The sequence below is a fragment of the Meriones unguiculatus genome, chromosome 18, assembly GCF_030254825.1.
Source record: "Meriones unguiculatus strain TT.TT164.6M chromosome 18, Bangor_MerUng_6.1, whole genome shotgun sequence".
Taxonomy (NCBI): Eukaryota; Metazoa; Chordata; class Mammalia; order Rodentia; family Muridae; genus Meriones; species Meriones unguiculatus.
Window position 1 is genome coordinate 76,500,683 of NC_083365.1, and position 22,559 is coordinate 76,523,241.

The 22,559-nt window shown below is 44.7% G+C and overlaps 1 protein-coding gene across 3 annotated transcripts; it reads left to right on the forward strand.

The window, feature by feature from the left end:
- The first annotated feature begins 7,770 nt into the window (after positions 1–7,770).
- On the forward strand, positions 7,771–20,229 carry C18H1orf116 (chromosome 18 C1orf116 homolog). 3 transcript variants are annotated; one of them, XM_021640137.2, is made up of 4 exons: positions 7,771–7,996; positions 13,182–13,367; positions 16,636–16,816; positions 17,893–20,229. In XM_021640137.2, the coding sequence occupies exons 2-4, from the start codon at positions 13,263–13,265 to the stop codon at positions 19,410–19,412; spliced, it is 1,806 nt and encodes a 601-aa protein (XP_021495812.1). In that variant the 5' UTR covers positions 7,771–7,996; positions 13,182–13,262; the 3' UTR covers positions 19,413–20,229. The 3 variants fall into 3 exon arrangements, with proteins under 3 accessions (XP_021495812.1, XP_021495814.1, XP_021495816.1); XM_021640139.2 differs by having other exon boundaries at positions 7,772–7,996; positions 16,639–16,816; XM_021640141.2 differs by lacking the exon at positions 13,182–13,367 and having other exon boundaries at positions 7,877–7,996; positions 16,639–16,816.
- Positions 20,230–22,559: the final 2,330 nt, after the last annotated feature.

Here is a 22,559-nt window from a genome sequence, read left to right on the forward strand (position 1 = left end):
GTACAGTGAATGTATGCTTTGGTTAAGTTATAGGTAAAGAGGTTGAGAATGACTACTGAGATGATGTGTCTTGGCTCCAGAACTGGTGATACAGAATGTTATAGATTAGTGTAACCCATAAGTTACTTAACAAGAGTTTCCAGCTAACACTTGTGCCACTCAGGACTCAAGGTGCCACAGGAAATACATTTGTACCAAATTTTTTTTTTTTTCTTTAAGAATGCCTAGTTTGTGAAAGGGATAAAAATGAAAACTAGTCCTACCTTGCCTGTACTAACACACTAGAGGCAGAATTCTTTAAATAAGAAACTGCCAGTAAAGCCTGAAGTTCAGAGCTTAGAACATAGTTGCAATGGTATGGAAAAGGGGCCAAACAGAAAAAAAAAGAGTTGTTTTTTTTTGGCATAAGAAGATGTGTTCTTAGTGAGGATGGGCAGTGCTGCTTTCAAAATGTCTGCTTGTCTGTTTGCCAGTTCAAAGTTGATGCACTGCTGCTACCCGGGAGATGTCTGACTTCACTTTATACAACTCATGATGTTTGCCTTTGTTGTTAAGATGCATTAATTTTATTTATGATATGTGATTTTTCAATATCTAAATGTATGAAGTGACTTGTCTTAAAGGAATAAATGAAGTGAAAAAATTGTTGTGTGAGCATATTTGGGATCAGGGCAAAGGGCCAGTGAAGAATACTACACTCAAGTTACACATTACCAACCCATATCACAGCATGGATTTGTGTGCCTGTTCCCATGACCTTTGAGTAGTTAAATGTTTCTCTTCTGATGCCAGAAGGCATTCAGAATTTCCTTCACTGACTAAATTTATTTTTAAATCTCCTGAAGTTTAAATTCAATAACCTTTGTGGCTAGATTGTTTAAATGGAAAGGTCAGATGTTCCTGTTTGTGGTAGAATGAGTTCTGGATGGACTTAGATCTGTTTGAAAATAGCAGCTTCTCTGACAATAGATACGTTTTTAGTGGCAGCAGTTAAACATTAGAAATTAGGATTGGCCAGGGCTTAGGTTTTCTAACTTGACCTGAGTTCACAAACACACACAGCACACAAGAAACTAACAAGACTAGAAATAAATGGATGCTTTAGTAGTTTTTTTTTAATTCAAATATTGTGTTCAGTCTCCTGCATTATAAGAGTGTTGTTATATGTCAGTTGGTCTCTGCCATCTTGAAAATATTCTAGTACTAGTTATAAGATAATTACAAAAGAACCTGTTCCTCCTTTCAGATGGTATTACAGTATCACACACACAATTGGATTTTCTTCCTTTTATCCTGTTAACATTTGGGATCAAGAGGCTTGGATATGATAGAGGCTGCAAAGCAAGACATCCATTTGTGGCAAATGCATACTTTTTGAGTTGGTGAAGATCTTACATCTGCAAACTTGAAATGAGGCAATCAAGAACAAATATACTTTGTTTTGACATTTTATTCTGATGGATGTCTTTGTCTGTTGTAGTGGCATCAAGTGCCAGATTACAAAGAGTACCTAAATATGACAACTATAAATCAAACAAGAGTCCCTGCTCGGGTCAGGATATAGCACATGGGTGTTTCAGCCTACACTGGTGTAGGCCTTGTTCAGTTCAGGTATCACAAGAACTGTTCAGCCTTTCAGCATCTGGCTACCCAGTCTAGAAGAGGAAAACATCTCCAGAAGAAATGTGTCCCCAAATGTTAGGCATGCCACTACCCTTTCTGTGTTCCAGGCCTAGTAATGTACCGAATTCTTTATTGGCTCTTTGTTCTCCATTTCTACACGAGGAGACCCAATTTCCTGGTTCAATCTTTTTGGAATAGATGATTGTAACATTACCTTTTTTATGATTATCAACAGACTACCACCATGAAATTTAGAAAAGCATGTGGTGTGGGAGGGAGGGTGGAGAGGACCTTACAACTTGGAAATGGCAGATGGAGGAACAGAAAAGAGTAGAAGCAAGTAACATGACCATTTGTATCACCGTTCCCTTTAGCCCAGTGGATACTGTAGTGAGACATCCATGTGAAGTGTAGACAGAACTTCACAGCTACTAGAGTTCCGTACTTCGTTTTATGACTGAAACTGCTTCCTCCTGGGGCTAGGAAATCTGTGTTCCTTGTCTTTATTGAATTACTTCTCCCAGAGCATGAGTGTTAGAGGAGAAAAGGATCACATTCTTAGCCTCCAAAATGTAGGACAGACTGAATTATGACCTTTTTGCAAAGATGACCCTCCTGCTAGGTTCATTTAATATCCAAACATTCAACTTAGGGATTTGTTTGTTTAGGGGTTTTGTTCTGTTTTCCCTTAAGAGTCTCACTGTGTAATCCAGATGGGCTCCAACCTGATTGAGACCTTCATACTTTCTAAGTGCTAAGATTATAGGCATGTACTACCATGCCTTCCTCCAGTTTTATCTTTCTTACTCTTAAAATGGAAACAATGTGATTTTTAGTTTGTCTAAGAGAAGCTAAACTATTTCAGGTAAACTGTTATTTCAGGTAACTGTTAAAGATCTTATGGAGTGTGGTGTTACTTATTTCAGGATTACAAAAATACAGATTCCATCAATGAGCATTTCAATGGTTCTGTTGAGTCAGGAACTGCCCTGGGTGCTACATGCACAGAGAAGGAAAAAATACAATGCTGTAAAGAAATAGTAGGTCCCAAGAAGAGAACAATGGGGGTTGGGGAGGTAGGGAGCAGCAAAGTAAGATGGGTTAGTATGGAAGAGCCTTTTAGAAAAAGTGGCAGTAAGGATGAAAGCTAGGGGCTGGAAAGATGGCTCAGAGCACTCTCTGTTCTTCCAAAGGTCCTGAGTTCAATCCCCAGCAACCACATGGTGGTTCATAACCTTCTATAATGAGAGCTGGTGCCCTCTTCTGGCCTGCAGGCAGAGTATTGTATAAATAACAAATTTTAAGAAAAAAGAAGGGGTGAAAGCTTATCTGTGCGTAGGAATTAGACCTTTCAAAAGGAGGAAGAGCATCCCAACTAGGCAGTATAGCATTTGTAAACTCAGTACTATGGGAGAGATGGAATAATTTCCCCAACTACTGTGGTCATATGCAAGTGAGAAAAGAGGAAGACATAATGCTGAAGTGGGCAAGGACCATTTTGTGCTGTTTTGGCTACCTTATGCCCTTATTCCATGTACTCTGGATGTGTGCAGATGTGTGTGTGTGTCTTCAGTTTACGCCATATGGGCAGAACTAGTTCTACTATATTGTATTCTCCACTCCTAGTAAAATATGGGCATGTTACAAACATATATGTATATATGTTTGTATATAATATATAAAATGTTTATTACATATAGAGAGAGACTATATATATACATATACATATGAAGGAATGAATATGAATAAATGAAATAGACACTGTGATGTTTGTTGTGGGGTCACTGAAAGGACATAAAAGCATTCCAATGAATCATCAGATCTTTGTCTCAAAGGAATTTTATTAGCTCTTACTGGGACGTCCAAGAGCTTTTGATGTGACTAGAACCAGAGCTTCAAATGGAGTCTTTGACTCTTAAAAACATATCATCATTGTGTAAATTTCTAAATACTAGAAACAAAGAAGGGCCTAAAATTTGGAGCCTTTTCAACAGCAATACTGGAAGCTAACAAATGGTAACTTAAAACTATATGCAGCTACTCTCAGTCAAATACAGGGATAAAAATAGGTATTTTCAGACAGACAGGATTTTAAGCATTTGTCCTTAGGAAATTAATAGACTGCTCTGCCAAGAAAAGAGGGCTAACACAAGAAAGAAGTCTACAATCCAGAAAAGGGATTTCTCCCAGTTATCACTGAAGATACCAAAATGAGAGCCACTGACCAGCTTACACAACAGTCTGTCCCAACTGCTGCAGGTCTGAAGTCTGGAGAAAATTTTCCTTCAGGATGAAATTGATAGAAAACATAATGTATATGTGAGTGTACCATGAGGGAATTCACATAATGGACAGGAGTGAAGGGTGCAAAGACATAGAAAAGGAAGAGTGGCCATATTATATCTAGTAACCCACCTGAAAGAGCAAATGAAATAGGGGTGAGAACGTGAGCACAGATGTGATAGAAACAGTAATATGCAAAAACAAAGCTGCTTTCTTGCTCAATAGAAAGAATCTATAATGATAAGCTTCAAATTTCCACAGCAGGTGGGCTAAAGAAACTTCCAAAAAGAGGCCTACTCCTGAAAACTAGTTAGAATTAAATGTCAGAAACTAGTCAGCTTTAGTATGTGGTTTAGTTTTCATTTATATTCGGCTTAAGACTCACGTACTTTGAGGAAAGCTTGGCAGTTTATTAGCTACGGCCTATTCGAGACTATAGCCAAAATACAGTTACTCTGAATTCGTTCTAGCTATGCTTTATTTAAAATCAACTCTTCGTTTCCCCAGCCTCTACTTGAACTATAAAACTTTCCTGTTTGCCAGAATCTTAGAGGTCACACTTCCATTGCATATTACCATGAGGAGAGGGCCACCACATGTTTCCCGAGGGTAAGGAAAACCTTTTTTCCTTCAGAAGAAAAGGAAGGACACCGGTCAGTGTGAGTATGCCCACATTGTTTGGCAGTCAAGGTGCTCCAAGGAGCCAACATTATCTATTTTGATTTATAGTGAGTGTGGATGTATGTGCATGTACGCCTGCCCACACTTGGGTCATTTAAGTGACTACTTCACTCACTGGGTAAGGCTGACTGAGGAAGGAAATGGTAAACTAACCTTTAACTTGAAGGTACTCTACCACAACAGTGTCAGCAGGGACAAGAACTGTGGAAATAGAGGAGTCATGGAAGGTGATCTGTATTGGGTGTCAGAATCAGATCATCAAACAAAAACTCATTTCCAACTAAGAGTAACACCTCTCCCCACACAAATGACCTACCTAGGCCATCAAGCCTCATTTCACACATTCCTGACTTGGGAAGTCTTCCCTTAATGTAGTACAGGCCATCTTCTTAATTCACTTGGAACCCTAGAGGTTCATGTTTTTCCAAACGAAAAGCAAAGCAAAAGCATGCTCAATTTCAGGGAAAACAATTAAGGAAATGGAGAACAGAAAACACTGAATTTAGAATAGTGGTTTATTTTAACCAAGACATGTGCTTTGAGGGATGGGGAGAGAAGCCAAGGTTTATATGAAACTACAGCTGTAATGCTAATGTTTTATTTTTTTTTATAATTTTATTTTATATTTTTATTTATTTTTATAATTGCATGGCAGACAGCAGGGTGCTATGCCAGGTAGCCAAAACATTTATTTTCCAAGACAAATGTCTAAGGTGAAAGAGAAAGATCAAAGAATTACTTAATATATTTTAAGTCACTTACCGGCAAAAGATAGGGGACCTTCTGATTATTCTAATTTTATTGTAAGTTGAAAATTTGTTCAGTCCTTTTAGAGATTCATTGAATATTTGCTTAGGCTTTAAGTAACTCATTCACCTATATAAACCTGGATCAAATCCAGTGACCCCAGCCATAGGTTTAGCTCCAGATGCAATGAATTGATGTGGAGATCCCCTCCCTGGTTTCTTAGTATTATGACATCACAGAGAGCATAGTCCTGAAGACCTCAGCCATCTGTGATCTGTGTGATGGTGACAGGGGGCTTTCTCAGGTTTCCATCCACATTATTCCTCATCTTGGCTCTGGGATAATGTAGTTTTTATTTCTGTTCCACCTATGATCACAGAGAAAAGGAGGGAACCATGTGCCATTCTATAAAACATATAAACAACTGCAAGCCAGAAATGAAATAGGGAATGAACCAAATTATTAGAATTAAGTATGCAAATGTGTACTTTATGCTTCCCACTGGGGAACTTTTTTCCAAAAATATAGGCAGACTGGTGCATAGCAATTGTGATGGTCGATATGATTCACGTTGGCAGTATAGGAAACAAATGCTTAGGGTCCATCATCAGTACAAAGTGAACCCTGACGTTAGTGCAATCACAATAAGCAGGAGGCACTAGGCCCTTTCTCCCCTAGCTGGCCACTGCTACCCATGTATATCAGAACTCTGAGAGTTGAAACATGACTGACAGGTATGTGACCAAGGCTGAGTCCACCAATAGGAAAGGAGACATTCTCAAGCCCCAGGACATTCATTGATAAGGCCTTGTATCCTGAACCAATAGAAGTGGATTTGGGAGGAAATGCTGGAAGAAAGCAAAGATAGTAACTCTGGGGTACCAGTTTATGGGGAAAACATGGCCAGATTTTCTCAAAATTGGGGACATTAAAAACCAGTTTCCTGCAAAAGTGCCGTTCCCGCTATTTTTGTTGTCGTCTCCATTAGAGTATTAGAAACCTTCATTTGACCAGTCTCGTGAAATTGTTATTACAGCATGACAGTCTTGCCTCTTGAATCAGGATACAGAATCACCTAGGGAGGTGTATCTCTGCGCATGCCTGAGGTTTTCTCTAGATCAGGTTAATTCAGTTGGGACCACCCTCCTTACCCACACAAACACTAAATGCCAGCTGGACAGTTCCATGGACTGGGGCCCTGGACAACTGAATAAAAAAGAGGAAGGAAGTTGACCACTAGCTATCTCTGCTTCCTCACTGGGCATGCAATGTGACCAGCTGCTTGGAACTCCGACCATACCACCAGGACCTCCCAAACAAGCCTGTTCTCCCTTAACATTGCTTTCCCCAGGGCATCCAGTCACAGAATCGGGAACAGTAACTAAGAAGCGACCTGAGAGGGTACTGCCTGAATGAAAATAGCTGCTCGGCTAGCTGGGTAATATCAGACACGTCATTTAACCTCCCTGGGAAGTGTGGGAGGTTATGCTCCCACACTCCCATGCCAATGCTTTCAACTTGAAGCAAAAATTAAACAAGACATGGAAATGCTTAATACACAGCATACAGCAAGCTTAAATTGAGCAATTCTTACATGATTTGTTAGGGTTTTTTTTGTTTGTTTGTTTGTTTGTTTTTCCACTGCTCGCAAGTGAAATACCTTTAAAGTTGATAGTTACCAGGGATGGACTACATTCAGAGAAATAGCAGAAGCCCAGTCTGGCATGAGTGGCCTCTGTACCTGGAAGGAGATTTCTTCCTGGAAGCGGGAGATTCCTTGATTCTCTTCTCCACACACACGTCAAACATTTCCACACAAAAACTTGCTAGACTGGTTGGTAGCTGACTTTATTTTTAATGTCCATTGCCACCTTCTCTAAGCAGCCCAAAAGAGACTAGTGATCCAAACGACAGAGTCCAAGCTCTCTCCCTTCTGGTTATTCTAGCGGGGAAAAATCCGGAAAAAGACCTCCTAGAGAAAGAGAAGTTGATTTTATTTCCCCGGAGAGAAAAAAAAAAAAAAAAGCCAGGACAACTGTCAGCAAGCTCTGGGGAGTGGGTGACTCAGCTACTTCGCTAACCTTGAGATCCCTGAACCTCCTCTGGATCATATCCAGAGCAGTTAGAAAAGCTGGGTACAAAACTAGCCACCAGGATGTTAGCCTGGAGAATACTTTCAGCTTCAAGTGGAGGAAGGCTAGTCTACACAGAAAATCTGGTTCTCAGCAGGCCCATAGAAATGCATAGCGCCCAGCCAGACTGTTACGTTCCTTTCTCTCCTTCCTCTCTCAGTTCAAACCAGCTCCACTACAACTACCCTTTCTTTTTAGCTCTCTATTGGCTCTAAGCAAAAAAGGGGGTGGGATGAGGGCCGGGGTTGGCTAAGACAGACAAGCACCTCCCTGCTCATTCCTCTGCTGAACCCTCCTTGACTGAACAGCTGGAATGAGGAGCAGGGAGGGAGCAATGATTGGCTTAGAGTCAGCAGCAGGGTGTGTCCAGGCGGCCCCGATGAAGCATTTACCTGTCTAGGTAAGTCAGGACGAGGTCAAAAGAAGAAAACAGTGGGAGTCGCCGCGCCGAGACGCAAGCCGCCTCCATCTCTGCCCTCTGCAATAGAAGGGCATTACTTTCTTCTCTTCAGACCCCCAACCCAGAGAAGGTGAGTCAATTACTAACCAACTGTTGCTTATTCTGCAGCAAAGGAAAGGGTTTTAAGGGAAGGCATAACTACAGGGCTGTGCTGAGAAGTGTCCTTTTACACACAAGTTGGGGTTTTCATCTCTGTTGCTCAAGTCTCTCAATCAGCCTAAGATTAAGCCATATGAGAGGCTTTCCAGAATTGGAATAGTTTTATGGAGCACTAGGGAACATTTCTTCCATCTACTTATTTGACTTACATAAGCATATTGTACAAACAGAAGCCAGAGCCAGTCATGGTGGCACACACCTATAGTCATAGTACTCAGAAGGCTGAGACTGGAGGATGGAAAGTTTGAAGTCAATCTGCTGGACTACACAGCAAGTTCCAGACTAGCCAATCCTTCCTGACAAGACCTGTCTTAAAAAAAAAAAAAAAAAAAAAAAAAAAAAAAAAAAACACCTTTGCTTAGGATTGGAAATTTCCATTTCTGAGCAACTAAGATCAAGTAATGATTTTGAAAGAGAGTAGTTGGATAATTGGAGTACAGAAAGAATGGTGGGGAGGGTCATGCAGGTGAGCCAGACACCTTGGTTTTCCATTACATTTGTGAAAGGAAATTCTCCCTGGCTCTGTGTCTATCTTTATTTAAATAAAGAGTGCAGTGAGTGTGTTAGTTGATAATGGCGCTGTCTGTGAGATATGTAAAGTCTGAACTGAGCTAGATTGTTTGCAAGGAGAATGGAGGTTTGGAAATGTTGAAAAAACTCCACCTCAGCTTAGTTTGGAAAACCCACACTCTAGGTGCTGTCAAGTTTACTTAGGGTCTACTAGTTAATCTCTGACTTAACCTATCCATAGATGTAGACCTTGGAAAACAGAAAGTTAGCTGACCATGCTGGGCCTCACCCACATTTTATTTCATCTCTACATACCAAGCCGGGCCAGAGTGCCAAGTGGGGCTGAGGCTAATGTGCTGCGGCAGAGTCCTTAGAGTAGAGAACCAGACTCAGGCAGAGGTTCTGCTCTGCATTTCTTCAGGTGTCCCAGCTGACAAAATGGCGCAGCTGCTGGGGCTGCCTGAGGAAGCTACACAGTTCAATGAGGAGTAAGAAAGCTCTCTAACATTAGCATGGGGACCAACACCCAGCCGCTAACTTTACCTCTGGCCTTGGGCAGAGGAAAGGGCAGGTGAGAAGACACCAACATATATCCCTACATGAATATATTTAGTTTCTGGTCCTGAATGCTGGAGCTTTAAATGTTATCTTTTCCACACTGCATAGAGTCGGCAACCGTAGCTGGCAAACTTGTCAGCAGTGAAGGTGATGAGGCTCTCCTGTGCAGAGGTTATTTCTTCAGGTCCCTTCCACAAAAGCACCAGGAAAACAGAGACTAACATTGTACAAATGGAACAACTTTGAGTCTTCCTGGAGCTTTTGTTCGGTCTTCTGGGTGTTCTCCATCCAAGGCACCTTCTGAGTCAGGAGAAAGCAGAGCCCCTTGCCTAGAAGCAGCGTTCCTCTGTGGCTCTCAGCTTAGCTCTTAGAAGACAGGAGGGTTTACTCATAGGACAGGATGGCGAGGAGGCCTGAGTCTGTTCAGAAGGTCTGATTCAGATAGCCTAGTATGCCACCACAAGCCTCCTCCCCACCCACAGCTTCAGATACCAGCTCTGCATGCCATTTATTTACTCTCTTGCAAGGCTTGGCTAGTTTCAGAGAAGTAGTTAATATTTAATGTGTCTTTGGATAGGTGGCCCTGACTATATGCTGTGGACATTTCTTAGCTTGTCTCCTTTTACCCTTGACTCTCCAAAAGAGGTCAGGGGTAAAAAGATACCAGACTCTCACCTTGACTGCTTTGCCTGTTTCTCAGGTTTCTTATCAGGCAGAAATGCTTAGGGTTTCGATTGCTCCCCTATTACACATTTCAAGGTTCTACATTTGGTAAAGGGAAACAACACATTGAGGTTAGGCCAAGCCAGGGTCAAAGAGTGGAAAGGTGACTGGAGAAGAAAAATGTTTTCTGCTCAGACTCTTTGAGTCAGAAAACTCGGTGTGGAAATAGAGTCCCAGCAGCTGAGCACTCATCCTGTGATTATGTGGTACGGACAGCATCATCTGCAACTGCATTTGATGCTGTTTCCTTACTCATGTGCCTGCTGTCAGGATGACTAACTGACCCGGAAATACAAAGCTGAACCGGATAATGCACAGCTTTTAAGGCATGATGTAGGAGACAAAGGGATCTGTGGACTTTTAGTAGCAGAGTGGCTAATGATCCTTACTTAAGTATGTTGGTATCTAGTCAGTCTTGAGATGTCCTTTGTAGGTCTGAGTCATTCCTCCTTTACTTAGGAATTTGGGAAGATCCCCAGTTTTCTCAGGTATTACGTGAAGACAATGCTACCAGTCTCCTGAAGATCTGATTAGTGTATCTAAGAGCACTTTGTAGTGATAGCATGCAGATGGCGAAAAGCAGAGCTCTGCCTATTGTCTGGATTTCTTCAGTTGCTTCTGGTGTAGAAATGAGAGTGCAGTGCACTGCTTGGGAGCAACAAGATGCTGGCAATCCGAAGCACACATCAAGGGCCACAGGTAGTAATTTCTTCTGAAAGTAAGAGGCTCCCTCACCCTTGAGAAAAAATATTAAATTGTAGTGAGTCATCTGAAAGACTTATCACTCCGGATTTATAAGGAAAGCTAGACCACGAAACAGCCTTTTGAATTTGTACTGGCTCCTGGGAAACTGTTTTTTGTCTTATACAGTGTTATGCCCCTAGTGTCTATTAGGTGTGCACAAATGCTAAACAAACATTCCCCAAATTCTTCTAAGACACTGACACTGTGGGAAGTAAAGTGTTATGAAAAAGCCGAGTGGTAGACTGAAGCCATGCAGAAACTGACAAGTGGCTCACCCCGCAGACAGACAGCAGGCTTTTTCAGACAGCATTCTTTTTACTGTTAGCTCTTTTGACAATCTGTGTAATTCATTCTGGTTGCTCTCTCCCACATCCTTCCTTATTTTCCTCCCACTCCATCAACCTTTCCTTCTCCCTGACTGTCCCTTTCCAAGATTCATGACTTAAGACTTTGTTGTGTGGCCCATTTAGTTTATGCAGGACTATTTTTGTGACCAATGTTGGGGTCACCAGGAGGTACAATGAAGTCACTCCCCCTTTCCCTAAATCTATCCCTAAGAACTAGTTCAGCAGCCCACTGAGCCCCTCCTCTATCCTTGCTTGGCTATTGGTGGGCCGTTCTTACGTAGACCCAGGGCCGGCTTCAGAAGTTGCTGAGCGTTCATGATTGCAATGGGTGTGACACTTCACAGCTTCTCCCCACCAACAACCCTCTTTCTGGCTCTTTCAGCCTCTCCACCCAGCCTTGGTGGGGACAGTACGAATGTCTTGCTTAGGATGCACACTCAATTGTTGCCTACGCCCAACACCATGTGCAGATGCGCTTCTTCAAACAGCAGTTTGGAGTGGAGTGTCCCTAACCTTGCAGGGTGTTAGGTTAGCTGAACCTGAACTATCGCTGAACTGTGCAGCTGGGGTCACTAAACTTAGTCTGCAAGGCTTCTTGAGTTCCTGTGTCTTTGGGTTTGGGATATTGAAGAACTGACTTCACGCAGAAATCCTAGAGCTATCCCACAAAGTCCCATCGGACTTTATTGTTGTCCCTCCTTATCTCCTGAGAGGCTCTGAACTCTGTGTGTCTGGCTCAGGACTCTGCCTTTTCTTTCCCCAGTGTCCTTCTCATACTTCCCTGCCCCGTTTAGTGGTCTCTCCTAAGCAGAAGAGGAGCCATGTGAGGCCTTACCCTTGCCAGCATGGCCAGGCTGGAAGACTGATTCAACTGACCTAGCCCAAACCTGTCATTGGCACTGGAGCAACTATTAGCAGAGGAGTTTGTATGTACCCTGGCATCCAGGCCCCAAGTCCTCAGATCTCAAATAAAAAATAAATTGTCCCAGGACAATATACCTTCCATTAGGGGAGTAGCAGAAATGATTAAAATGCAGTGTAGTGTTACAGGCAAAATATGGACTTGAATCATATAAAATCTAGCTCTCCCCTAAACTTTCTATTTCCCCTTGCAACTGAATTTTCTTCATGATTCTTTAAATTTTTCGTTTTCCATAAAAAGAGTTACCCTGACCTGCCCTCCTCTAGTGGACTATTTCCCACAAACAAATGTGAAAATCAGGAGCAGCAATGAAGGGTTTTGTTTTGTTTCATTTTGTTGCTATTACTGTTCCCACAAAGAACTTGAAATATTTCCTCCAAAGAAGCTGGGACTGAGAGCAGCTAAGCTGGACATTTTCTTGTTCATCTGACGTAGCCTAGGGAACTTCACTGTGAATGTCAGCAATGCCAGAACACAGGTGTTACACGGGGGAAACTAGACTGCTCTCAACCACTGCAGGTGCCATGTTCATATGGCCCAGGGCAGAAAAATGACCTTGGCCTTCTTGGCAGCATGTCATGTTTATGATGTTATTAACGACGACCGCAGCTGGCATCACTTTGCATATACTGCACAAAATGTTCCACACCGGCCATTTCCACTGCACCATAGTTTCATAACAACTCCAAGAAGTACATTATTAAGGGCCTGTAACCCCCGATTTAGACAGAACCCTTCTCTCCAAAACCTTCTCTTTTGCCCCCTGTGCTTGGGTTTAATTTGGTCTGAGATGGATCTTGTCTGATTTTTATAACAATAGTAGTTACCTAGTTAATTCACTTGGTGATTATCTGCCAGTAACAGAGCTGTGTGTGCCAACTCGCAATTAAATCCTTACATTAATCATATTTAACAAGTAATTTCCCTCAAATCAAATACAAGTGGCTCAACTGAGTTTTGAACTCAGAACCCAACCTCTCAACCTTGTAATATGTATTAGGTTGGGTAATGAACTCCTTGCTTAATAGTTGGAGGGAAAAGCAACTGAGAGAAAGGATAAAACTTCTTGTCTGACTAGCCTGCCCCTCTGCTTCCTAAATTCATTTTCTGCATGCATTTGAACTAGCTTATATGTCCCTCTGTGCAGGCTGGGGGTGGAATTCAACATGAGCGATCCATGGCCCCTTCCAGCTTTTTGCTTGCTTGAACTATTGCGGCATAAACCCCCAGGGCCTGAGCAGGGCTTTGCAGAAGCCCCTGCTCACACGTGGCTTCGATTGTTCTCTTTTCAGGCCCAGCTTGGGACATTCTTCACTTCCATTCACTCCCCCCCTGGGAGCCCCTTTCGCCACCCCCGTGCCTTGCTTCAGGCGATGCCCAAGAGGGAGCTTTGGCCAGCAGGGCTGTGCTCAGAACCCGTGACCCACATCGGCAGCTGTGACAGCATGATGAGCGCCACCTCCACCCACTCTGGAGCTGTATGTACTCTCTCCCTCTCGCAACCTGGCCTGCTCTGCATACCTGCCCCACCCCGCCCTGCCCTGCTGTGCCACCCACCACCACTCACTGCACCTTCTCTCTCATCTTCTGCACCAGTGAGTGAATCACTGGATTCTTGCCTCTGAGTCACCCCTGCTTCTGTAGAGGATTGGGTGGGACAACCTCAGAGAGCAATAGGATCAATACCCATCCACCCCTATTTTCATAAGATTAAAGAAAGGGTTTAGGTAAAAAAACAGGAGCAGGCTCCTAGGTCGCAGTGGAAACTGGAAGGTAGATTCTTGTGGCACATGGACTCAAAATTTTCGGCAATGTCCAGGCATAGTAGCCAAAGCCTTTAATCCCAGCATGCAGGAGGCAGAGACATATGGATCTCTGTGAGTTTGAGGCCAGTCTGGTCTATATACTGAATTCCAGGACCTACACAGCCATAGAGACCCTGTCTGGTGTGTGTGTGTGTGTGTGTGTGTGTGTGTGTGTGTGTTGGAGGTGGGGGTGGGGTCACTGCTGTGAATTAGTATGGCTACCAGTTTCCATAAAAATCAAAGAGATCAGAATAATTGGGAACCCTAATGGAGCTGAACATACCCAGATTCCCTTCTTAGAAGCCATATTACCATACTGGGCATATCACCAATTTCTCTAAAGTTCAGTCTCTTCAGTTTGAGTTTGTTTGGTTTTTTGTTCGTTTGTTTGTTTGTTATTTGTTTGTAGTTTGAGACAAGGTCTCACTGCCTGGCTAGCCTAGCACTCACTATGTCAACCAGGCTGGCCTTGAACTCACAGAGATCCACCTGCCTCTGATTCCCAAGTGCTGAAATTAAAGGTATGCACCACCACACTGGCTCTGCTTAGTTTTAAAACAGAGAAACTATTAATACCTAATCATAATCATAATGGTTCTCAGAAGGAGCAATAAGATGTGTGTGAGGTATGACTTTTCCAGGGGAAGCTTGATAAGGCACAGGCAGACCAAAGAGATGATTCCTGACGTGGAAGTTACTTCAGGAGCATGGGTGACTCAGAGGTATCACCAAAAAGCCCCTAGCATGGGTGACAGCTCAAAACCTGTACCTCTGTAGCTCCCTGACCAATCTCTTTCTCTCTCTCCCTCTCCCTTCCCTCCCCCCTCCTGCCTACATAACCTTGGGGAGGGCCACGTGAATCTTGTGACTTTCTGAGCTCCCTGAGTAGGCTAAGTTTTGTTAGCTATCTGAGTCCTATAAGCTTCCCCAAAAATGGAGCATCAGGGTCAGAGGACAACAGCTAAGCAATGTTAAAGAGCATCTAGAAAGCTAGGGTGCTGCCCAGTGATTAACTAGTGTGTCCATCCCCAGTCCCTTATAAAATAACAAGGAAAACAAATGCTGTTTTTGCGAGTATATTGGTAAACACCTAGTCTCAATATCTCAATCCATAGGAGGCTAAAGTAGAGGGACCTGTATTCTCGGTAAGCCTAGGCTATAGTGAAACCTTCTAAATAAAGAGAGTTCATGAGATGGCTCCGGAGATAAAGGTCAGGTGCTGTTCTCAGAATCCACATGGCACAAAGAGAAAACTGACTCTTGCATGTTTCTTTCTGGTATCTACACATGCAGTAGCACACACACGCCCACAAACACACAGTACACAATACTAAAAATGTTTAAATGAATAACTGAATAAATAAAGCCTCTAAATAGAAAAGAAATGGCTCTCTATGAACAGAGTAAAAAATGTCCAAAATCAAAATGCTTATCGTTTGTGAGGTCATGTAATAAGCTCTATTTTTTTCCAGACGTGAAATTAAATTATAGGTCTTACACGGTTGGGGTGAAAGAGTAAATATGCCTTACATCCAAATGTAAGCATTCCTTTTCTGTTCATCATCCTTACATGTATCACAAACCTGCGTGAAGGGCTTGAACTTTATTGTTTGATGTCCTGAAAGATATTTGAGAGTGTAGACTGTGGCTCGGGATACAGTGGGGTGGGAGTATTGCTTGCCCTGCATGCACAAAGCACTGGGATAGATCCCCAACACCTCACAAAACTTAGCTGAGCACCGGATGGAGGGAGGTGAGTCAGAAATTCAAGGTCATCCTTGGCTACTTAGCAAGTTTAAGGCCAGTCTAGGCTACACCAGACACTGATCAAAAAAAGGGGTCAGGGGGAGAAAGGAAAAGAAAATCTAAGTATTATAAAGGCTTCTACCAAATGTTAAGTGTTTAATATAGTTAGTGTGTTTGTGTGTTTGTTTGCTTGTTTAGTTGTCAGAGTCATCCTGGAACTCAGTAGTGTGCCCACCACACCTGGATGGCTAGATAATAAGTTTTGATATATAAATATGCAGCAGAGAAGTCAATACATACACACATATGCTTTCATTATATGCAAATTTTCTCTTTGGCATGAGAGGTTGGGGACACAGAGACATCATCCTGTTTCTGATTGGCAGACACCAGTATGAATAGTCATATTCCTTTGGATCATTTATAAAGGAGAAAGCCAGAGAGCAGTGGTGAAGCAGTTACTCTCAAGTAACTCCAAGAGCTGTCTGTGGGAGTCTCCCTTGCTGTGCAGGCCCAGGCAGCTGGCGTTGAGATGACTTTAAGGGCAGGGACAGACAAGACTGTAAAGGCGACTTCACATTCTTCCAGTCTTCTGACTCCCCAGGATAGTTTTAGGACTATCTGGCCACCTTCCCCAGCAATCTCCGTGAGTCCAAACAGTCACAGTTCTGAAGTGTCACAGACATTAGGACGAGGAGCAGAAATGCCAAGAGAAAGCTCAGGCCAAATGTCATATATCCCCATGGCTCCTTTTGGTGTGTACCTAGCTGCTGTTGGCACTGACCTGCCTGCCAAGTAGTAGTTGAGAGGAGTGCTTTGAAAAGTTAAGGGAGCTACCAGATACTAGTCAAGTTTTAGCTGTGTGTGGCCCTTACAATTCAGAGTTAGATGGAGACAGACTTCTTGAAATGTTGATTAAGATCACATGGAACTGGAATGAAACCCTGGGGCTGCTTCCAATCTGTGCCCCCAAACAGTCTACCTACTCAGGACTAAGCAACAGAAAGTGCCCTTGCCATCTGCCTAGGGCCTTCAGAACTGAGTCCTGGGGCTTAGCCTGCCAGTCCTCCTTGATGCCTACTGTTGTGGGAAGCACCTTCACTGGTTGGCAGAGGAGAGCAAAGAGAAGGTTGCCAGCTTTGCAGCATTCTTTCCTTTGCAGCGGCACCCTCCACCTCACAATTCCTTCTGCCAGCAGGGTGACAGCAGCTACGACTTCCTGTCTGCTGAAGAGAAGGAGTGTCTGCTCTTCCTGGAGAAGACCATTGGCTCACTGGAGGCTGAGGCTGACAGCGGACTGTCCACAGACGAATCAGAGCCAGCTACCAGTCCTCGAAGTCTCCGAGCACCACCCAGCACCCAACGGGTGCCCCAGGGTAAGAGACTGCCTAGAGAAGCAACACTCAGAAGACCAGGGACTCCTAAATGCTTCCCACCTTGCTTGTCCTCTGCTGCAAGTTCCCAGGCAGGAGTCCTGCACTCTCCCAGCCAGACCAAAGCCAGAGAGGAGGCTCCCTGGGAAGCCAGCTTCTTGTGTCTTTCTATGAAGTAACAGACCAGTCACCTAGGAAGGAAAGCAGTTTGGCTAGCTCCCTTCCTGTCAGGAAAGAACTCAAAAAGAGATGTGATACCTCCAGTAGGGAGGACAGAGGGAGGCCCCAGGAGAGAATGAGTCAGCACAGGGCTGCTAATCTGGGTGACCCAGAGATCAAGGCTGTGGAAGATAAGTGAGGAGTGGTCCAGCAGCACGTGGTACCTTGAGGCCCCTGTTAAAAGGCAGCAGAAAGCCAGTGGGGTTCCAACTCAGTAGAAGAGGATGGATGGCACACAGTGTGAGGGAAGGTGTCCCAATAAAGAGAAAACACCACTACAATGGACCATCCCAGCAGTATTGTCTATTCACTCAGTAAATACTTATTAACCAGGCCTTGGGCCCTCTGTTTAGACAGAGTAGAAATGGGAACTTTGTTGTGCCTTGAGGCTAATTCACTGAGCCCATTGGACCTCACATACTTGCCATGATGACTAGGCAAGACAGCCTGTCAGTCACTGGTGCAAGGCACTAGCTATCACAGAAATATCTAGACTCTCATAGAAAGTGTTCCAAAGCACGTCAAGTTGAGAGCAAGCATTTCCAGTGTGCTCGGTTACCTGAGATCCATGATAGCTATAAAGACCATCTTTAAGTCTCTCCCTGACTCTGGTGCATGAAGAGAAGGTGGGAGAGCCAGGTTCAAGGATTTAAAGCAACTCAGAAGTGATGTCGTCCAACCATTAGGAAAAGTCAAGTCTCACTCCGAAAGAACCTGACATTCTTGATCTATCAGTCTACACGACCTCCAGGAAACAGTGCCGCCCTGTTAAAAGTAAACAAGAGAAGATGTGCTTTCTGCTCTGTGGCAGCATTTTCACTCTGTTCACTCTTCTCCTCCGTTCTCCCTAATCCCCACAGGAAAGCCAGAGGCGATAGACATTCAACAAGTGCCAGCGCCAAAGAGAGTGGCCGAGTTCTCCGATCCCCCTGAGTCTCACAGCCTGAGCCTCAGGTCTGGTTCCTACAGCCTTCCCAGAAACCTTCATCTTGGCAGAAGCCAGAACCTCAGGGAAAACGCCACCCAGACTAACAGCCCCATCTCTGAAGCATCTGAGATATTCTTAGCAGAGTCTGAAAAAAGGCAGACCAGCCAGGACACGAAGCCCATCCAGCCACTGGCCCCTTCCCAGAAGGCTACCCTTGACCTGAACAAGGTTCTCATCCCCCCACCAGAGGCTTTCCAGGACATTAGGCCAAAGCAGAGTAGGGAAGAGAGCCCACCTAAAGAGCCAGGAGAACAGATACACACGCCACAGGTCCATACTTCAGACAGCTCCCAGAGGGAAGAGAAAATGTCTTCAGAAATGATGTCCTATAAAGCCACTGAGAAAGCCTGGACAGAGGGTCCACCGCAACCACAGCTGCCTCCTACCCAACCGTCTCAGAATGCAAACGCTGAAGAGGCTCCCCTACCATCAGGGGTCAAGCCAAACCTCCAACAGGCTGCTCCCACAGCCGCAAAGCCACGTAGGCTGCCACCTAATATTGTCCTGAAGAGCAGCCGAGGCAGTTTCCACAGCCATCCCCAGAACTGGCTGTCAAATCACACCGAAGCTCCAGATTCTGGCCCAGTCACCTCTTCTCTACATGAACAAAGGAAAGCCCGCAGAGAGGCTCTGGAAAAGCTAGGGCTGCCCCAAGATCAAGAGGATCCCAGCCTTCTTGTAAATAAACATACCAGTGCCCTCAAAGCCAAGGATCCTCAGGCTCAGAGCCCTCCGCAGGCCCAGGCTCCCGTTCAGCCAGCGTCCCCAGCTCTGGTCTCAGGAGCTGCTTCTGGAGCAGGAAAAGCTTCCCCAGTGAAGGCTATCACTCCTGTGGCCTCTCCAGGCAAAGGGTGGATTCCTGCCCAGGAAATCCCTCCAGGAAATGTTGCAGCTACCAAGTCTATGCCCATTCCTATTCCTAAGGCCTCAAAGGTGGACAGTTCCCTGACACAGCCCAAGCCTGACCCACGGCTGACCCTCCAGGAAAGTAGCATCCCTGGCCTGAGACAGATCAATTTCAAGTCCAACACTCTGGAGCGTTCAGGTGTGGGCTTGAGCAGCTATCTCTTGGCGGCTGAGAAAAAGCCCAGCTGCCAAACCAGCACATCTCTGGGAAAGAGCCCTGTCTCAGACAAAGTTTCAGCCAGCATCTTGCGTAATTCCCAGCCCCGGCCTGCCTCCTTGGGCATGGGAAAGGACTTTGCAGGAATCCAGGGGGGCAGGCTGGTCGACCTGGAGCAAGGCCAGTGCTCCCAGCAGATGTCCTTCAAAGGAAAGAGCCACGACAGGCTTCCTCGCCCCCTCTGTGTCAGTGTCAAGATATCCCCAAAGGGCATCCCTGATGGACACAGGAGGGAGGCTCTGAAGAAGCTGGGACTGCTGAAGGAGTAGCGTAGGCCACTGGCATAGCCAGCACCAACCCACCACAAGAGACTGGCTCTGCCTAGAGCCTTTGCAGCCTCACAGCTCAGGGCTGGCATCTTCCCTGTCTGAGGTGAAGAAGGAAGAGGCTTGAGCCCAAGCGTATGTTTGCACTCAGAGCAATTGTGCTGTTGAGTACTTGCATAGATCATTTTGAAGATTGGTCCCACAGGGGGAGAGAGAGAGTAGTGTGTGTGTGTGTGTGTGTGTGTGTGTGTGTGTGTGTGTGTGTGTGCAAGAGAAAGAGAGGGAAAGAGAGGGAGGAGGGACTTACATATCACTGACACTATTTATGTAACACAAGGAGTCACTGTTGAGAACTCTGTTCTTAGTTGAGATTTTACAAGTGTAAAATAAAGTTCAGCCCATTCCAGAGCTGAGTGGAGCAGAGTGGCCAAACCTGAGAAGCAAAGTCAAATGAGACAAAGGAGGTAAAAGCAACTTAAAAAGATCAATTACATTGAGCCCATGACTGGTCACATGAAATAGGGGGCAGGTTTCTGCAGTAGATGGAGACTGGTGTTTGCTGTGCCCCTCCATCAGGGCCCTCTGGACACATTCTGAGGCCATGGGGATCTGGCTCAGTGTCTTTGCCCACCGCCTCTGCCCATCTTTCTTACAGTGTAGTACATATTCCTGTCTCGAGACCTCATACTTCACTGAGAGCAGAGCCACTCCCCAGCCTGAGAAAGCTGAATAAATGGCCATGTATTCCTCCATTTCTACCTGGAAAAATTCTTGCCATAGGCTTGATGAATACAGTAATAAACTGTGCCATGGCCCATGATTCTGGAGTCCCTCTTCTTCCTGCTTCCTGGGTCCCTGGCTGCTTTCAGGGCAGGTCAACACTGAACTGGAAACCCAGCCCAGCAGCTTTATAAATTCACAGTCGCTTCTGAACTTCTCCCTTCTTTTCAAAAGTCTTCAGGTTTCCTGGGGGCTGGAGAGGTGTCTCCATGGTTAGAAGTGCATCCTCTGTACAGTTCCTAGCACCCACTCAAAATGTCTCTAACTCCAGTTCCAGCTCCAGGGCATCCATCCTCCTCTTCTGGCCTCTAAGGACTTCTGAACTCATGCACATACTCACACACAAACACACACACACACAAGTAACACCCAGAAAAAAAATAAAGAAAAAGAAAAATTCAGTCTTTTTTTTTTTTTTAAGGAAAATTTTCAGATTTTCCCAGTTTTTATGATGGAAACCCAGCACATACGCAGACTATTAAAATAGAGGGAAATCTTAGAAAGCTGCCTCCAGCCACCAGAAGAGGCGGTGCTACATCAGTCATTCTGCCGTTTGGTAACAGCTGATGCTGGACCTGGGACTAGAAACACACCAGATACAGCTGGCCTAATACAGCTGTCAGGTTGCTACTCCATACTGCCATCACTGGCCACAGCCCCCTAGCCGATATTCTTGTACTTTCACACAGCCCTTCAGACCTCTGTTGTCACTGTCAGAGATTCAGCCTTAGGCCCTTCAGAATTTTAAAGCATCTCCCAAAACACCAGGATGAACTATTGGGAATAGTATGTGATGCTGTTTATTCTTCCTTTAACAAGGGGGTTTATCATAACTCTTTTTCCTCCAAATTTCCCTAACAAATTGTATGTGATTGAGTGACAAAGGGAAGTCTTGTGGCCTTAAGATCAGGCCTGGCCAGACACGACCCTCCTTTCCTTTCAGTGGTATATCCTGTGATGACTGAGCCAGTGGTGATGGGGATGTCCAGAAGGGAGGTGCAGGTGAGTGAGTGTTGCTGTAAAGATGCCCTTTAGGTCCTCTGATCATCTCTGGTCTGTGTCCTTAGGGACCCATTGCTGTCAAAGAGCAAAACTTCTGAGAATGATGACGGTCAGCATTACAGGTGACACATGACTCCACCCTATCATGGTATGTGGGGTGTGGGTGTGGCAGTTTCTGTGTACACTCTTTACACACCCGCACAGCACATACACACCCAAATGTCGGCTACCTGGTTCCCAGCCCCAGGTGAAGACCTGCTGTGTCAGAGCTGGTGGGGACTCCATGTTGATCAATTTCCATCATTACAGGATCTAAAAAGGCAGAAGGCCAATTCTAGAGGAGTACCATGGAGCTCTATTAGGTGCTATTTTCTATGTGTATTTCAAGACACAAGTTGGTTCCTTATTCATTCATTGCATGAGTAAGGAGGAACTGTGGGTTAAACCTCAGTTGATACTGAGGCTTTCTGGGAGTCTAGGAAGCACACAATGCTAAGCTTGTGTTGGTCAGAAGGGTCACCTGTTATATCTCCATCCGAGAGAGAGAAAGGGAAGTTCTCTTACAAACCATAGCCACTCACAGCCTGCAGCTCCCTCTCTGCATCTCCACCACCATGCTCATTTCCCCCATTCCCTTAGTGTGAACAACTGACTCCTTTCTGTTTAATCTAAAGATCCCTGCTTCTCCATATGCCTGTCCTGCTTTAAGGAGCTAAGGAGAGCTGAAAGTAAATGTTTGCTGGACCAGCATGAGGATCTGAATTTGATCCCCTATACCCATATTAAAAACAAAACAAAACAAAACAACAACAACAAAAACCAGGCATGATAGAACATGCTTATAGTCTCAGTTCTGGGGAGACAGAGACAGTAGAATTTCTGGGGCTTTCTGAGAGACCCTGTCTCAAAAGCCAAGGTGGACTTCTCCACATGTACCTATTCTCTCTCTCTCTCTCTCTCTCTCTCTCTCTCTCTCTCTCTCTCTCCTCTCCCCTCCTCTCCTCTCCTCTCCTTCCCTCCCTTCCTCTCTCCCCCCCCTCCTTCACACACACACACATGCACACACAGACAGGGGATATTTTCAAGAATATCAAACTTCTCCATCTTCATCTTGAAGAGGACAGAAATGTCCAGTAAGGACATCCATCTCCCCAAAAGTGGCACTACACCCAACTGACCTGACTGGTCCATCCTCACGTACCCAGATAGGATTTCCTTCACTCATTTCGCGCTGTTGGAGTGGGAGTGGATTAAGAGCTGTTCCTATCTCTTTTCAAGAGATTTTGTGTAAGAGATTGCAAAACCATATATGATTTTAAAAGCCAAACTGCTCTACTTTTACTTGGATCTTAGATATCTGGGGAATCC